Source organism: Chaetodon trifascialis, chromosome 10 (genome assembly GCF_039877785.1).
Source record: "Chaetodon trifascialis isolate fChaTrf1 chromosome 10, fChaTrf1.hap1, whole genome shotgun sequence".
Taxonomy (NCBI): Eukaryota; Metazoa; Chordata; class Actinopteri; order Chaetodontiformes; family Chaetodontidae; genus Chaetodon; species Chaetodon trifascialis.
The window spans coordinates 14,959,371-14,972,301 of NC_092065.1; the positions used below are offsets into that span (position 1 = coordinate 14,959,371).

Genomic DNA, 12,931 nt, shown 5'->3' on the forward strand with positions numbered 1-12,931 from the left:
GAGAAAGATCATTGGAAATTCAGATGACGGACTATGGCAGTGTTGCTCATTGCTAACACAATATGCATTCATTTATTTAGTTTCTTTATTTGTGATTTCTTTGAGAGGCGTTCCAATATACAACGTGCAAGGATTTATTGTCATTCTCTTCATGTACTGTACAATAGGATACAGGGGAATGAAATGATGTTCCTTGGGTGGTACGGTGCACACAATAGAAGAACAGATCCAATAAAAGCACAAAAATGAGTGGACACATAGCAATATGTGCCTCGTTTCATAACAAGCAGTAAAAGGATCCAGTGAATGTACATTAAAAAAGCAAGGCTACCCTGGATATGAGGGGTCTGGACAGATCACTTGTCCGTCACAGTGCAGACATAAGTTGAATGAAAATGAAATATGTGTATCATCATCTCTGTTCTGCCACTTTCAGTGTGCCATTAATATCCATTTTCAGCAGCAGCAGCAGTAGCAGCAGCACATAAATGCATCTTTTCATATAAATTGGCCTTGTACTCTGTGAAGCCATCACCATGGTGAAGTGTGTTCATGACCACCGCTTCTTTTTGTTCAGAGAGGACAGGATGGGAAAAGAAAAGGAAAGGAAACAAAAGTCATACTGGAGCTTGCATGACATTGGACAGAGACTGTGAGACACAGCCAAAAAAAAAAAAAAAAAAAAAAAAGTGAATATAGCTCACAGGGCCACCAGAGAGCTCAGAGAGGAAGGCGGGCTTCCGGTTACTTCTTTTTTTTTTTTTTTTCCTTAATCTCTCACAAGCAACTTCAGGCGGACTGCTGACTGTCATCATCCAATGACATTTGTCAGCTTGTGCTTGTTCTTCCTATTCCTAAGGGAACATTGTTGTTGGAAAATAACACTGGATGTCTCTACACTTTGTAATCAGTCCTTTGGGATTACACAGTAGGCTTGCTCGTGTGTGTGTGTGTGTGTGTGTGTGTGTGTGTGTGTGTGTGTGTGTGTGTGTGAGAGAGAGAGAGAGAGAGAGAGAGAGAGAGAGAGAGAGAGAGAGAATCGACCTTTCTTGTTTTAGCAACAGTAAATCAATAGTTTCTCAGAGTAAAACCAAAGCACATTGTCCAGCCCTGCACTGTGCTGTTAAGCATCTATTGGATTTTAGAACGTGGGGAGTCACGTGCGATAGCGCCATAGTTTACATAGGCTTCAGTCCCGGCACTTTCAGAAATATGACAGATTTGAACCTTTACGCGTATATTGCTGATGCATTGAATTGCTCATTTTGTGCTGACCCTCTTTAGACACTTAGACCACTTCAGGGGCAGGAGAGAGAGAGAGAGAGAGAGAGAGAGAGAGAGAGAGAGAGAGAGAGAGAGAGAGAGAGAGAGAGAGAGAGAGAGAGAGAGACCAGGGTGCAGCAACAACTCAACTTGCAGCTGAGGGAGCGGGAGGACGCATGTGGCAAGTCACAGCTGGTTTGGCGTGTGTGCATGGATGCAAGAGCCTGCTCCTTTCTTTCTTTCTTTCTTTCGGCGAATGCATAGATGACGAGAGGACGTTCGGCTGATTTATAAGGGGGGTGCAGTTGCTGGAAAACCACCGCCTGGCACACATTACGGTGCAGTTTCGGCTCGCGCTATGGACGGGGTGCAGGTAGAAAATGCTGGAGTTGGCGACATCGGGGAGAACGCGGAGGAGAGGTACCGCACTCTCGCCTATGACACTGCCCTGAGCATTTTATTGGCAGTGGTCGTGTACTCGGTGTTGAAAGTGAGCCTGGACAGCATCAGGCAGTGGCGGGCCAGGATCTCGGTGCTCATCGTGGGTTCGGGACCCGTGGGGCTGACGGCCGCGCTGGTCGCTGTCCGCTCCGGTAAGGTGCTGAAGCTGACCGTGCTGGATGAGAGGTACCGGACTGCCCTGCTCTGCCGGCCCCAGCAGATCGCCCTGGATCCCCGCAGCGTGAAGTTTCTGCTGGGACTCGGAGTGGACTTTGATAACATGGAGGGCTGCTGGCACAACGAGCATTTCTTCACCAGGATAGGCGTGTTTCAGGAGTACCTGCTGAGCATCCTGGAGCAGAAGAAACAGAAGGTGGACATCAAGGTGCAGCTGGGGACCAAGGTAAAGCCACCTCACTGCTTTCCACTTACAGCTTGGCAATCACCTGATGGTCTGTATGGAACATATTGCAACTAGGCTACAAATCCTCTTATACAACTTTAATTTAGTCTTTCAGCCCCTCTCATGCAAATCAATAATACATAGAGCACTGCTCGGGAAGTAATGTGTGATGACTTGGTAGAGAGGAGAGAGAGACTCGCTCTACCTCATCTTATAACCACTATGCCTTTATAGTCTGTCAAAACCTGATCCCCCCCAAGTGGCAGTGGTCAAAGGGAAGAGGCTGGTGTGTGCCTCCACTTCAGCAGGGGTCTGATAGCTATCAGCAGCGATGGTGACAGAGATGTCTGTTCCTACATTCAGTCACAAGCCCCAGTCTCAGGCTCTAAAGTGAACCTGAACAAGGCACCTTTCTGATACTGTAGCTCACTCCTTGCTTTCCTGACATTTAAAGAGCCTTTTTGCTGCTCTCAACATGAGCCACATTGGCTTCCTTGAAACACACAGAGCACATTTTCTCACCAAACAGAATTTTATTCATTTGTCATTAGTATTAAATTCATCCTGCAGCCACAATCATCCTTACATTTGACTTTCTGTGGGTTAATTTGCTCATTTACATCAGACATACTGTACATATGTGCAGTGTCTGTGTGTGTGTGTGTGTGTGTGTGTGTGTGTGTATGTGTGTATATATATATATTCTTGAATTCTCCCAAAGCTCTCCTCCTCACACAACATTGTATGTCAGCCTGAAAGGCTCATCAGTTGAAATAACCTGTTATGTAAGCTGACCTCAAACCTGAGGAGAATCCTCGCCGCAGTTTTTAGGCCAGTGGAGAGTAAAACAGAATTATAGTGAGCAAATTCCAATCCAAACATATTATGGCATCAGAATTAAATAGATTTTAAAATGTAATCTTATTAAATTATCAAAGGATTAATTACAGTTTTCTACAAGGGATGTTTTGAAAGCATCCCCAAAACATATGCATATTGAATAAAATCTTACTGTATGTTCTACGTCAAATGCACAAATTATGATTGCTGCATCATGATAAAATCGCAGATCCATTTTAGGAGAAAGTTATGTTTATTTGTAAAGCCCTCACTGTGGGCTTCATAACACCAAGAGAACAATAACATGAGGAAAACTCCCCCAGCGAGAGTTCAACTTAGAGACGAAGAAATAACCTACTGACACGAAAACCTCAGAAGGGGTTCTCAGAGAGAAGTGCTCAGTGTGGGCAAACAGTGATTAAATGTTCAGTGAATATTTGTGTCATGGCTGGAAGCCAGAGACAAGACTTTATTACTGCTCTATTCAGGTTGACTTAGAGCGTCACTGTGGATGTTGTGACTTTGCTTTTATTGCACGTGATTTGAGTTTTTTCCTTGTACTCATCAGACAGTAGAAAACGTAGCGATCTCAGCTGTACACTTGTATGTTGCTCCTCTTCCCTGATTCTGGCCAGCAGCCTCTTTCCTCCTCAGCTCCAATGTCATTCCTGCTAGCTGCTGCTGTCCTCGCTGCTATCCAGTGACTCACCAACCTTTGGAAGACGGAAGACAAGGTCGAGCGAGTCTTTGATCACAACAAACTTCAGTTTTGTTTCGAGTCACTGCCAAGTTTGCCATTTCCTCTTGATTAGACAGGACATTGTGTTTGATGGATTATTTTTTCCCCCTCCTTGCCTGTCAGTGCTTTAAAGGCCTGAGAATGCAGATGGAGTCTTTTGAATTACCTGTTCATTGCAGTCTAAATGGATTAAACATAGATCTGAGGTTCTGAGCCATTATAGCTCATGTAAGGCCTTTTATTTTCCTTTTCAGCCTCCTCTGCAAGTGTTTTATCATCAGGGTGGTGATGCATACACAGGTATAATTATAAATCTCTGTGAGAGATGCTCTTTTGCCAACCTCTGGATCCCATTTTAATGGTCTGTTTCAGTTTATTACACTGCAACTGTCAAAGGACTATGAAAATGTCATTATTAATAATTAATGTTTTTTGGAAGTATGTAGAAGGTGATGATTGTGAAGGGGAGCTGTAGTAGACAGCCAGGGATTGGAGCTTGATCAGGGCAAAGTGGGGCTGCTGAGAGGTCCCCAGGGGAACTGCATGAATGTGAATCCAAGACAGGGTGGCAGGGGTTGTGGCAGAGCAGCAGACTCTAACAGGTGAGGGAGTGGAGGCAGGAGCAGGAGAACTATGAAGATATGGAGAACAGAGTTAGTCACAGGAATAGAGAACAGTACAGAAGCAAATCACAAAGAGCAGAATTCAAGGCTGGAGCGCAGCAGCACTAATCGGTAGATGAACCCATGATCTGGCAGGGTGGAGATGGTGGAGCTGAGTATATGTAGATGACTCCAGCACACCTGCAGACAATCACACAGACACACACACTCTCTCTCTCCCTCTCTCTCTCTCTCTCTCTCTCTCTCACACACACACATATGCACACACACACACACACACACACACACACACACACACACACACACACACACACACACACACACACACACACACACACACACACACACACACACAGAGGGAAGCTCAGAGGGAGACCAGACTAGAGGTTACTGCAGCTCAGATGATGTTTCAGGGGCAGATGTAACGACAACCCACCTGTTTAGACTAATAGGCTGTGACAGAAGAAGAATTGAAATCCTTTGGTTTAAAGGTTGTAGCTAATAGAAAGTTTCGAAGTATTAGCCGTAAATCATATAGAATAGAATATAAAGCAAAAGAAGTTGTTTTCTGAATGTTTAAATATTGATGCTGTAGAGCTGAGACAACTAGTTGATTGACAGTCACTTAACTGGTAAGTAGTTTGAGATTTGACTAATCTTTTGAGTCATTTTTTTTTCTATCAAAGATGCCAAACATTGCGTACTTGTAATGATTTGCTGTTTGTCTTACATAACAGAACAGTGAATATCTTTGGCACCTTTTGCTTTCAGAAGTTGTGGCATTTTTTTTGACATATTACAGACTAAATGTTTAATTGATTAGAAAACAGTCTGCAGATTAATAAAAAAAAGAAAATAATCATTAGTTGCTTAGATTAAAAAGTCACTTTAATCTCTATCTAGCCTACATACACTCTATATTAGCATAAAAACATAATAATGCATAATAATGTATATTTTATGAGAGTCTTGAAAGTTTTGCAAGTCAGCCCTTATTTTAAAAAATACTTAATAAACACAACCACAACTTTAGCGAAGTGAAAAGCCGTATTTCTGTCTTCAGCACACTAAATGTGTTTTGCTGCTTCCTCCTCTTTTAACAGAGTGACCTTTTTTTCAACATGAAGCCATGAAAATGTGAATGAAACTAAATGAAATTCCTCCTGTTTACATTGATCCTTGTGTTTCATCTCCTGCTGTTTCAGTTTACAGAGGAGTACCTGCGGCGGATCCCACACAATGACTCGCCGCGTGTGATCGTGGTGGCTGATGGGTCGTGTGGCGACTCCTGCTCGGTGCTTGGCATCAGCTCTGACTATACCGTGGAGTCCTGCCATGCCTATGGAGCCAATGCAACTATGGAGAGACTAGAACAGAGACAGGTCAGGACACACACACACACACACACACACACACACACACACACACACACACACACACACACACACACACACACACACGATCTGCATACGCATCCATGAACATACACATACACTAATGGATACATTCACTCATGTGCACACACTGAGGCAATAGCCAACAGGTTGCTGTTTGTGTAAAGACTGGAAGCTGCAGAAACAGGATATTGCAGGATATTACAGTGAACACGACTTTATTTGGCCTCATAAAGCTGATTGGAGCAAACAGTGAAGTAGACATGCCACTTGCAGCTGAACACAATATCTTACTCTCATATAAACAGCCAGATTTCAGCAGACTGTTGGATCTCGTCAGCGTCAACACTGGCCATGTTTTGATTTACTTACCGAATCTGATAAGAGCAGCTGTTGTTCAGATGGAGGCAGGTGATGGTGATGATAAAGCTTGTGATTCATTGTGGCCCCGCAGCCAGACTCATAATCTGTCCCCTGCCAGGTGAATATGATTCAAGATATCAAAACATCAGCCGCAGTGTTTTTCATGTAGTGTGCCATTGGTCACTTGACATTATATAAGCAGATGGTTCCTTGAATGATGACTCAGTGATGTTTCCAAGAGGCCCACAAAAGACTGAAGAGATAAATACAGAACACTTTCACAGAGTAATCACTTTTAAAAATGCACCCACAACTGATTTAATGAATTCTGTCTTTGAGGAATATTGTCTAAGATGCGGATTAAGAAACGAAGACTGAAAACTGAAGAAATGTGCAATATTTGGAATATGGTGCAGCACAGACAGCTGACCAGCCTTATTCAGGAGGAAGTGTTATTCAGACAGACTTTACAAACAAACATCACAGGCCTGCTGGTTCAAATGATATTTGCAGCAGCAGTCTGCTTCTCATCCTGCACAGATCACCAGACATTAGCCATTGCTGATAATTGCATTGTTCATAGAGGTCGCGTTGTGTAGAAAAAAGGCTGTTCTTATACAGTGATAATCTGTGCATCTGGAGAAACGAATAAACAGGTAAAGGAAAGCTTACAGGCTAATACTGACTAATATCTGAGCATGAGCTTAGTGTCCCTTGCTATTTTATGCTGCCATAACCATTCATATCACGTTCTCTTTAGTGGCTGTGTGGCTGCCTTTTATTGGCCGATTTTCTCCCTGGCTGTTTCCTGTAGTGATTGAATTTACCTCCCAGAGTATGACCTGGTCAACCCCACCGTCCCTTCCATCCCCACCCAGTCGCCACTCTGTTCCAGGGCTATCTCCCTTGGCTGCACTAACTGCTGTTTGATTCCACTCTGCTGGTTTATGTCATTGAAAAGAAAATTGATCAATTCTGGCTTGAGGGAAAATGGGGAGCCACTGCCAGAATGAACCACTGAATAAAAATTAAGCTCTTCTCAATCTCCACTCGTGTCACAACAGCCCCCCAAGCAGAGGTGTTGTGGTAATATGTTTTTTCACCACATACACATCATAGGGTGCATGTATGTTAAGTATTAGACTTACCAAACATTATCAATGACCAAACGATGACATCAAATATGACACTAATATCATTGCTGCTCCTTGTATGCTTTATCACGTCTGAAATGACTGACCCAGTGTCTTTTTCTTCTCTTAACCTCAGGTACCCACTCCTGAGATCCGCGCCCACAGCCTCTACTTCGACCTGTCCGCTTACGGAGTGGAGGCCCTCCGAGAGCACCGAAATCCCTCCACCAAGCCCGGCTTCCACCTGAAGATCTATGGCACCTTCAGAAACCGCTACATGGCCCTTGTCTGCCCCGCCTCTGACACCAAGATGGTTCGCTTCCTCAGGCACACCGCCAACTCCTCTGTGAGCCTCTTGTCTCCTCTTGCTAAAAGCTTTTCCAGAGCTTTGTGTGCTGCTTGCTGTTGTCAAAAAGGACGGTTGGTGTGAACAATCTAGACAGCTGTATTTCCTTGGCAATGCAAATGAAAGACAGATGATAATAACGCTGCCTACCTACCTACTTATTCCTCTCCTTTCATTCAACAAATGGCCCTTAACTGCACCATTGTGGGTGTCCATTAGTGTCTGTGTGTGAGTGTTATGTTTGCCAGAGTGCATGTGTGGGTGTGTTTAAGTCTGTTGACATACTTGATTATGAGTGTGTCTGAGGGGGAGGAGAGATCAGACTTCACGCACGTGTGTGTATGTGGGTCTGTGTAAATGCGGATGTGTATTACCCACATTGTGGGGACATTGTAACATCACATTGTGGGGACTCGCATTCCTTATGGGGACAAACATCAAGTCCCAATAAAGTAAATCACTCAGTTTGGGGTGAAGACTTGGGTTAACATCAGGGCAAGGTTTACTTTATGGTCAGGGTAAGTCTCCAGGAAATGAATGTAAGTATGAATGTATGAATGCCAATTTATTACTTGCGTTGTGGGGACAAAAATCTGGAACTCTCTGCCACCTGACCTCTGTAACTCTGCCACCCTGTCAATCTTCAAATCCAAACTCAAAACTCATCTATTCAGACTTGCTTACTCTCTATAAACTGCTTCACACGGCCCCCCTCCCTATTTATTGTATCTTGTTTTTTATCTTGTATTTTATATCATTGTTTGTATTTTTTTCTGTACAGCGACCTTGGGTGTCCTGAAAGGCGCTTTCAAATAAAATGTATTATTATTATTATTTACAGTCACATGTGGGGACAAAATACATGTCCCCACAATTTAAATCATTACATTTTAGGGTGAAGACTGAGTATAGGGTTATGGGTTAGGTTAGGTTAGGTTTAGGGTTAGGAATAGGCAAACAATGGTTATGGTTAGGGATAGGGTTAGGGTAAGTCTCCAGGAAATGAAGGAAATAAATGTAAATCTATGTAATGTCCCCATAAGTGATGTGTGTGTGTGTGCGTGCGTGTGTGTGTGTGTGTGTGTGTGTGTGTGTGTGTGTGTGTGTGTGTGTGTGTGTGTGTGTGTGTGTGTGTGTGTGTGTGTGTGTGTGTGTGTGGAGGCCATCTGTACCCTGCTGTTAAGTGAATAAATGGAGGGCAGGATTTTTTTTTCTTCCTGTGCTCTACAGCAGACGGTGGGTGCAGTTACAGCTGCCGGGCAGTTGGTGTTTTATTTAAAATCTTTAGGCTTTAAGCACCTCTCTGATCATGCCTAGCATGTAGCCACAGCACGTTGTGTAGTACACGCAGGTATGTGAGACCGTCCTTGGAGTGCTTGTTGCTATGTGGGTGGCCATTCAGATGCACTGTTACTTGGTAACAGATGACTGTGCGAGTATGGGTCGAAGAAGAGCAGAGTTGAGCAGAGACACGGAGTGACAGAGGCACGGAGAGTGATAACAAGCCTTGTCACTCAATACCTGCAATTACAGTGGCATCGACGAGCAGGCACACAGCAAGGAGCGGACACATTTTCTTCTGCATCAACATGAAGTGGTGATGTTTTTTTATGAGTCACCTCACATGGTGAAAGGTATAGTTGCTTTGGAGCACATAGAAGAAACCGTGCAACACAAGCCGTTTTAGAAATCTGACTCTGTCTTGACAAAGTTTGAATTGGGATTATGATAATGATTATTTTCATTTCTGATTAATCTACTCATTATTTCCTTGATTTTTAAATGAATTGTGTCACCGCAGACAAAGGCCCATCACAATTTCTCAGGGCCCATAATGACGTCTTTTGTCTAATCAGCAGTTCTAAGTCAGAAGAAAGTGATTTAATATCATATATAACAAAGAAAAGACAAAGACCAAGAAAAGCAGGAGTTTTTCATGTTTGAGTCCAGAGAATCATTGGCATTTTGCTGGTGAAATAATTATTTTGATAGCTGCAGTTTCATTTTCTGTCCATCAACAAATTGATTAATTGACTAATTGTTTCAGCTTTGTTTTGAATCAGTTGTGGAATCAGTCATGATGCATCTTCCTTTGTCTTTTATTCCAGTCTTAATGTAAAACATCATATATAAAGTGACCAATTACTCAATCTCACCAATGCTCAATACACAATACTTCCAGTGATGAGCTGTGAAAGAATTCTTTTTCTTTTTTTTTTACACCATTAAAGTATTCAAGTCAATATTGCTCTGCGTTTCGTGGGAAGGCTTCTCCACCCAAGACTTTTACAAGAAAAACCCATTTCAACTAATCATTCTTTCTTCTTTTGCCATAAGAAAACTAATAGGACACACAGTGGGCAGGAAAACTGTTGATCTGACTGATCAAGAGTAGGATATGCTGTACAATGGTTAGCCTTCATGCATGTGTAAATGTAATGATGTTTATAAGCAAGTCAATTAACGACAATATGAGGTTAAAAACTGGATGAAGTGGACCTTTATTGATGCTATAAATCATGATAAAGATCATATATTTTTCTCTGTTTTGCTTCTCAGATCATGAAGAACATTTTCCACCAGTCCTTTAATGCCTATAAGACAGACATAGAGCCTCGTCTCAATGACTTGACGCTGCACCACATGCAGTTCAGCCGCCGTCTCTTTGAGATTCAGTTATCGCACAGACGCATCAGTGCAGCCTACATAGAGGGGGACAATGTGGCGGTCACTGTGGAGGGGGAGGCAGCACGCGTCCTCAACTTCGACACAGGTACACAAGTCTACAAAGCACCTCATACTGCACTGTTGACCTTAAAAGGGGATATTTTCCCCGAACACACGGTACAGGTTAATATGTGTCATCTTTTCTGCATGAAGGTGAGACATAACATCAAAGATCCCCATTAGCAGAACAGAGAGCCCTTTGAATAATTGAGACAGAGTGAGGAAGAGCGAGATGGAGAGAAAGAGCACATGTTGATGGGTGTGTGACTCATTACTGCACTCAATGGCCTTTCAGCTGATCTTTATCTGGTTTGCTTGTTTATTAATGTGCCATGTGTTCTTTTTAATAACTATGACTTCAAGGCTACACTTAAATATTTGTCCGTAAAATCATAAACACATGATTATGTGTTTCTCATTACTGAGATGGATTTTATTTGAATGATGATGACATATATGACGACTATGATCTATGTTTTCACTTTGCTTTTTTTTTTTTTCCACTTCCATCCTGCAGGTTGCGGGGTGAATCTAGGCATGCGGGGTCTTGAGTCAATGGGGACGTTCATTTACCGCACTGCCACCGCTGTGGACCAGAATGATATTCTAGAGGCGCTGTCGGCTAAGATGCAGCACTCCAGACAGGTGGCTGAGACCTTCAAGCAGACAGGCCTGGCTGAATCAATGTATGAATGAAACAGGAGGACGACCTGGTGAATGCATAATGCCACCTAGCGGAAAGTGGTGGTGGATAATTTGTGCTCACAATGAATGTTTACAATGAATCATGAGTCTGATGCTGAAAAGGAACACTAATGGTAACGCACTGAATGGAGCTGAATGAGAGTGAGCTGTGAGCAGATGGATAATGGATGTAAACATGTGATTTTAAGTCTTTGTGACGTACAGTGAGTGGATGGATGGAAGGAGAATAACCAAGGCCATATTGAATACAATGCACCTGAAGCTGTTCTGATTTCAGCATGAAAAACCTGTTATTGCTGCAAACTGTGGCAGAAAGAGATATATAATCAATTACAGTTGCATTTAAACAATGTAATGCATTTTGAATTTCTCTGAAAAGTGTGAGAATGTATAGGAAAGAAATCTATCTTAATGGGCCATAAAGTGGTTGGGTTAAATGAAAGCTCAGTAATCATCTCCTTTTTTTTTTTTAAGGAAAGATTTGCTTGATTTCCCAAAATTTGCTGATGTATGCTCTGGACATCCCATCAGTGGTGCTAGAGGAAACAAGACTGTCATCAGCGAGAACTGGGAAATGTATAAAACTGTCAGTGTCCATGAGGAGGCAGCTACTCCAAAGTGTTATTATCAAGCCTTTTGTCTTCGTTTGTTTGACAATGTGGTGATAATTGTGCTGATGATGTTCTGAAGTATTTGAGTGGCCTATTTTTGTGCGCTGCCTTGTAAATTAAGACTTTTGGCATATTTCAGTAAATAATCTGTTTTGCTGATGTCACAGTTTCACTTTTCTTTTTATATTTTGCTCCAGGTAATCTGAGAGGAGCTATCTCAAGTTATCATCCCTGAAAGTATATTGATTCAGATGAAGGAGAGTGTGCTCATAATAATGCCGTGTTCCTGCTGAAGTGCCAATAAAGTTGGTGGTTTGGCAGTGATATGGATCATCTCTACATGAAACCCTTTCATTTGTGTAATTAAAGATTAAATGCAATTTAACAAAGAGTGAAAGCAACCTTCATTTAGATGCAACATAAAAGGAGAAATCTACTTAAAATATTAAATCCATATAATATGCATCAAAGCTGCTTTGACAATAGAATTTTACAACTAAGCCAAATTTATTAATTTGTCAAATTAGTGTATGAAGATAAAATAGTGACAGCCTCAAAAACAGAGTGATCTCTTCCATGAGTTTCTAGCTGCTCTGAAAGAATTAGGATTTTTACTATTCTAATAATTTTACAATATCTGTGAGATGCACCCAATGCAGACAGTACGACCAGTGTCCTTTCCCTAATGGTTGATATGAAGCAATACTGCCCTCTAGTGGTGAAACAAGCCTGTTGCATCTGCTCAGCCTCAAACTTAACATAATAGGTAGTAGGATGATTCATTTGATATTGAATGTCTAATTTGATCTGTCATTTGATACAGCCTGCCCCTGCATCTTTTAGAGAATGCTGTATAAAATGATAATCTTCTGGAAATATCAATAATGAGCACACTTGGGAACTGGCTGATGTGGGAATTGAATATGAGAGATGTCAGACTGCCATTACAGTTTTGCACATTTGTGAAGACACATTTACTGAAACCTCTCTTTTCTCAAAACTGAACACAAAACAAATTTTTTGAATTAGATTCAAAAAACCTCTAAGTCATCTACCAAAGTCAAATAAATGCCTCAGTTTTTTTTTTCAATCTGTGGTCAAAAATGATCCTGTTTTGCGTGCCTCAGACTTTTAGTTCTTCCTGCCATGTTATCGAAAGAAGTATCAAGTATTTTTATATTATCATTCTATCAAAGTTTAAAATTCTGCTGATGTGACAACATTATTCACAATTTAGCACATTGTATGCTGTTTGCACTGCAAATAATACAGAGACACAGACAAGGAATTCATTCTTCCTCAGCATCACATCTTTTTGCTAGTTCAGGCCAGAGGACTTTGTC

General features: G+C 41.9%; 1 protein-coding gene across 1 annotated transcript; it reads left to right on the forward strand.

Moving 5' to 3' along the window:
- Positions 1-1,374: 1,374 nt before the first annotated feature.
- On the forward strand, positions 1,375-11,971 carry LOC139337886 (uncharacterized). Its single transcript, XM_070972714.1, has 5 exons — positions 1,375-2,107; positions 5,515-5,691; positions 7,336-7,545; positions 10,105-10,318; positions 10,790-11,971. Exons 1-5 carry the CDS (start codon positions 1,622-1,624, stop codon positions 10,966-10,968), a joined length of 1,266 nt encoding a protein of 421 aa, XP_070828815.1. The 5' UTR covers positions 1,375-1,621; the 3' UTR covers positions 10,969-11,971.
- The last annotated feature ends 960 nt before the right edge of the window (positions 11,972-12,931 follow it).

Coding starts and splice junctions, on each gene's coding strand:
- LOC139337886 (XM_070972714.1), top strand. CDS start 1,622: ATGGACGGGGTGCAGGTAGAAAATGCTGGAGTTGGCGACATCGGGGAG. Junction 5,692..7,335: donor AGAGACTAGAACAGAGACAG/GTCAGGACACAC, acceptor TCTTAACCTCAG/GTACCCACTCCTGAGATCCG. Junction 7,546..10,104: donor GGCACACCGCCAACTCCTCT/GTGAGCCTCTTG, acceptor TTTGCTTCTCAG/ATCATGAAGAACATTTTCCA.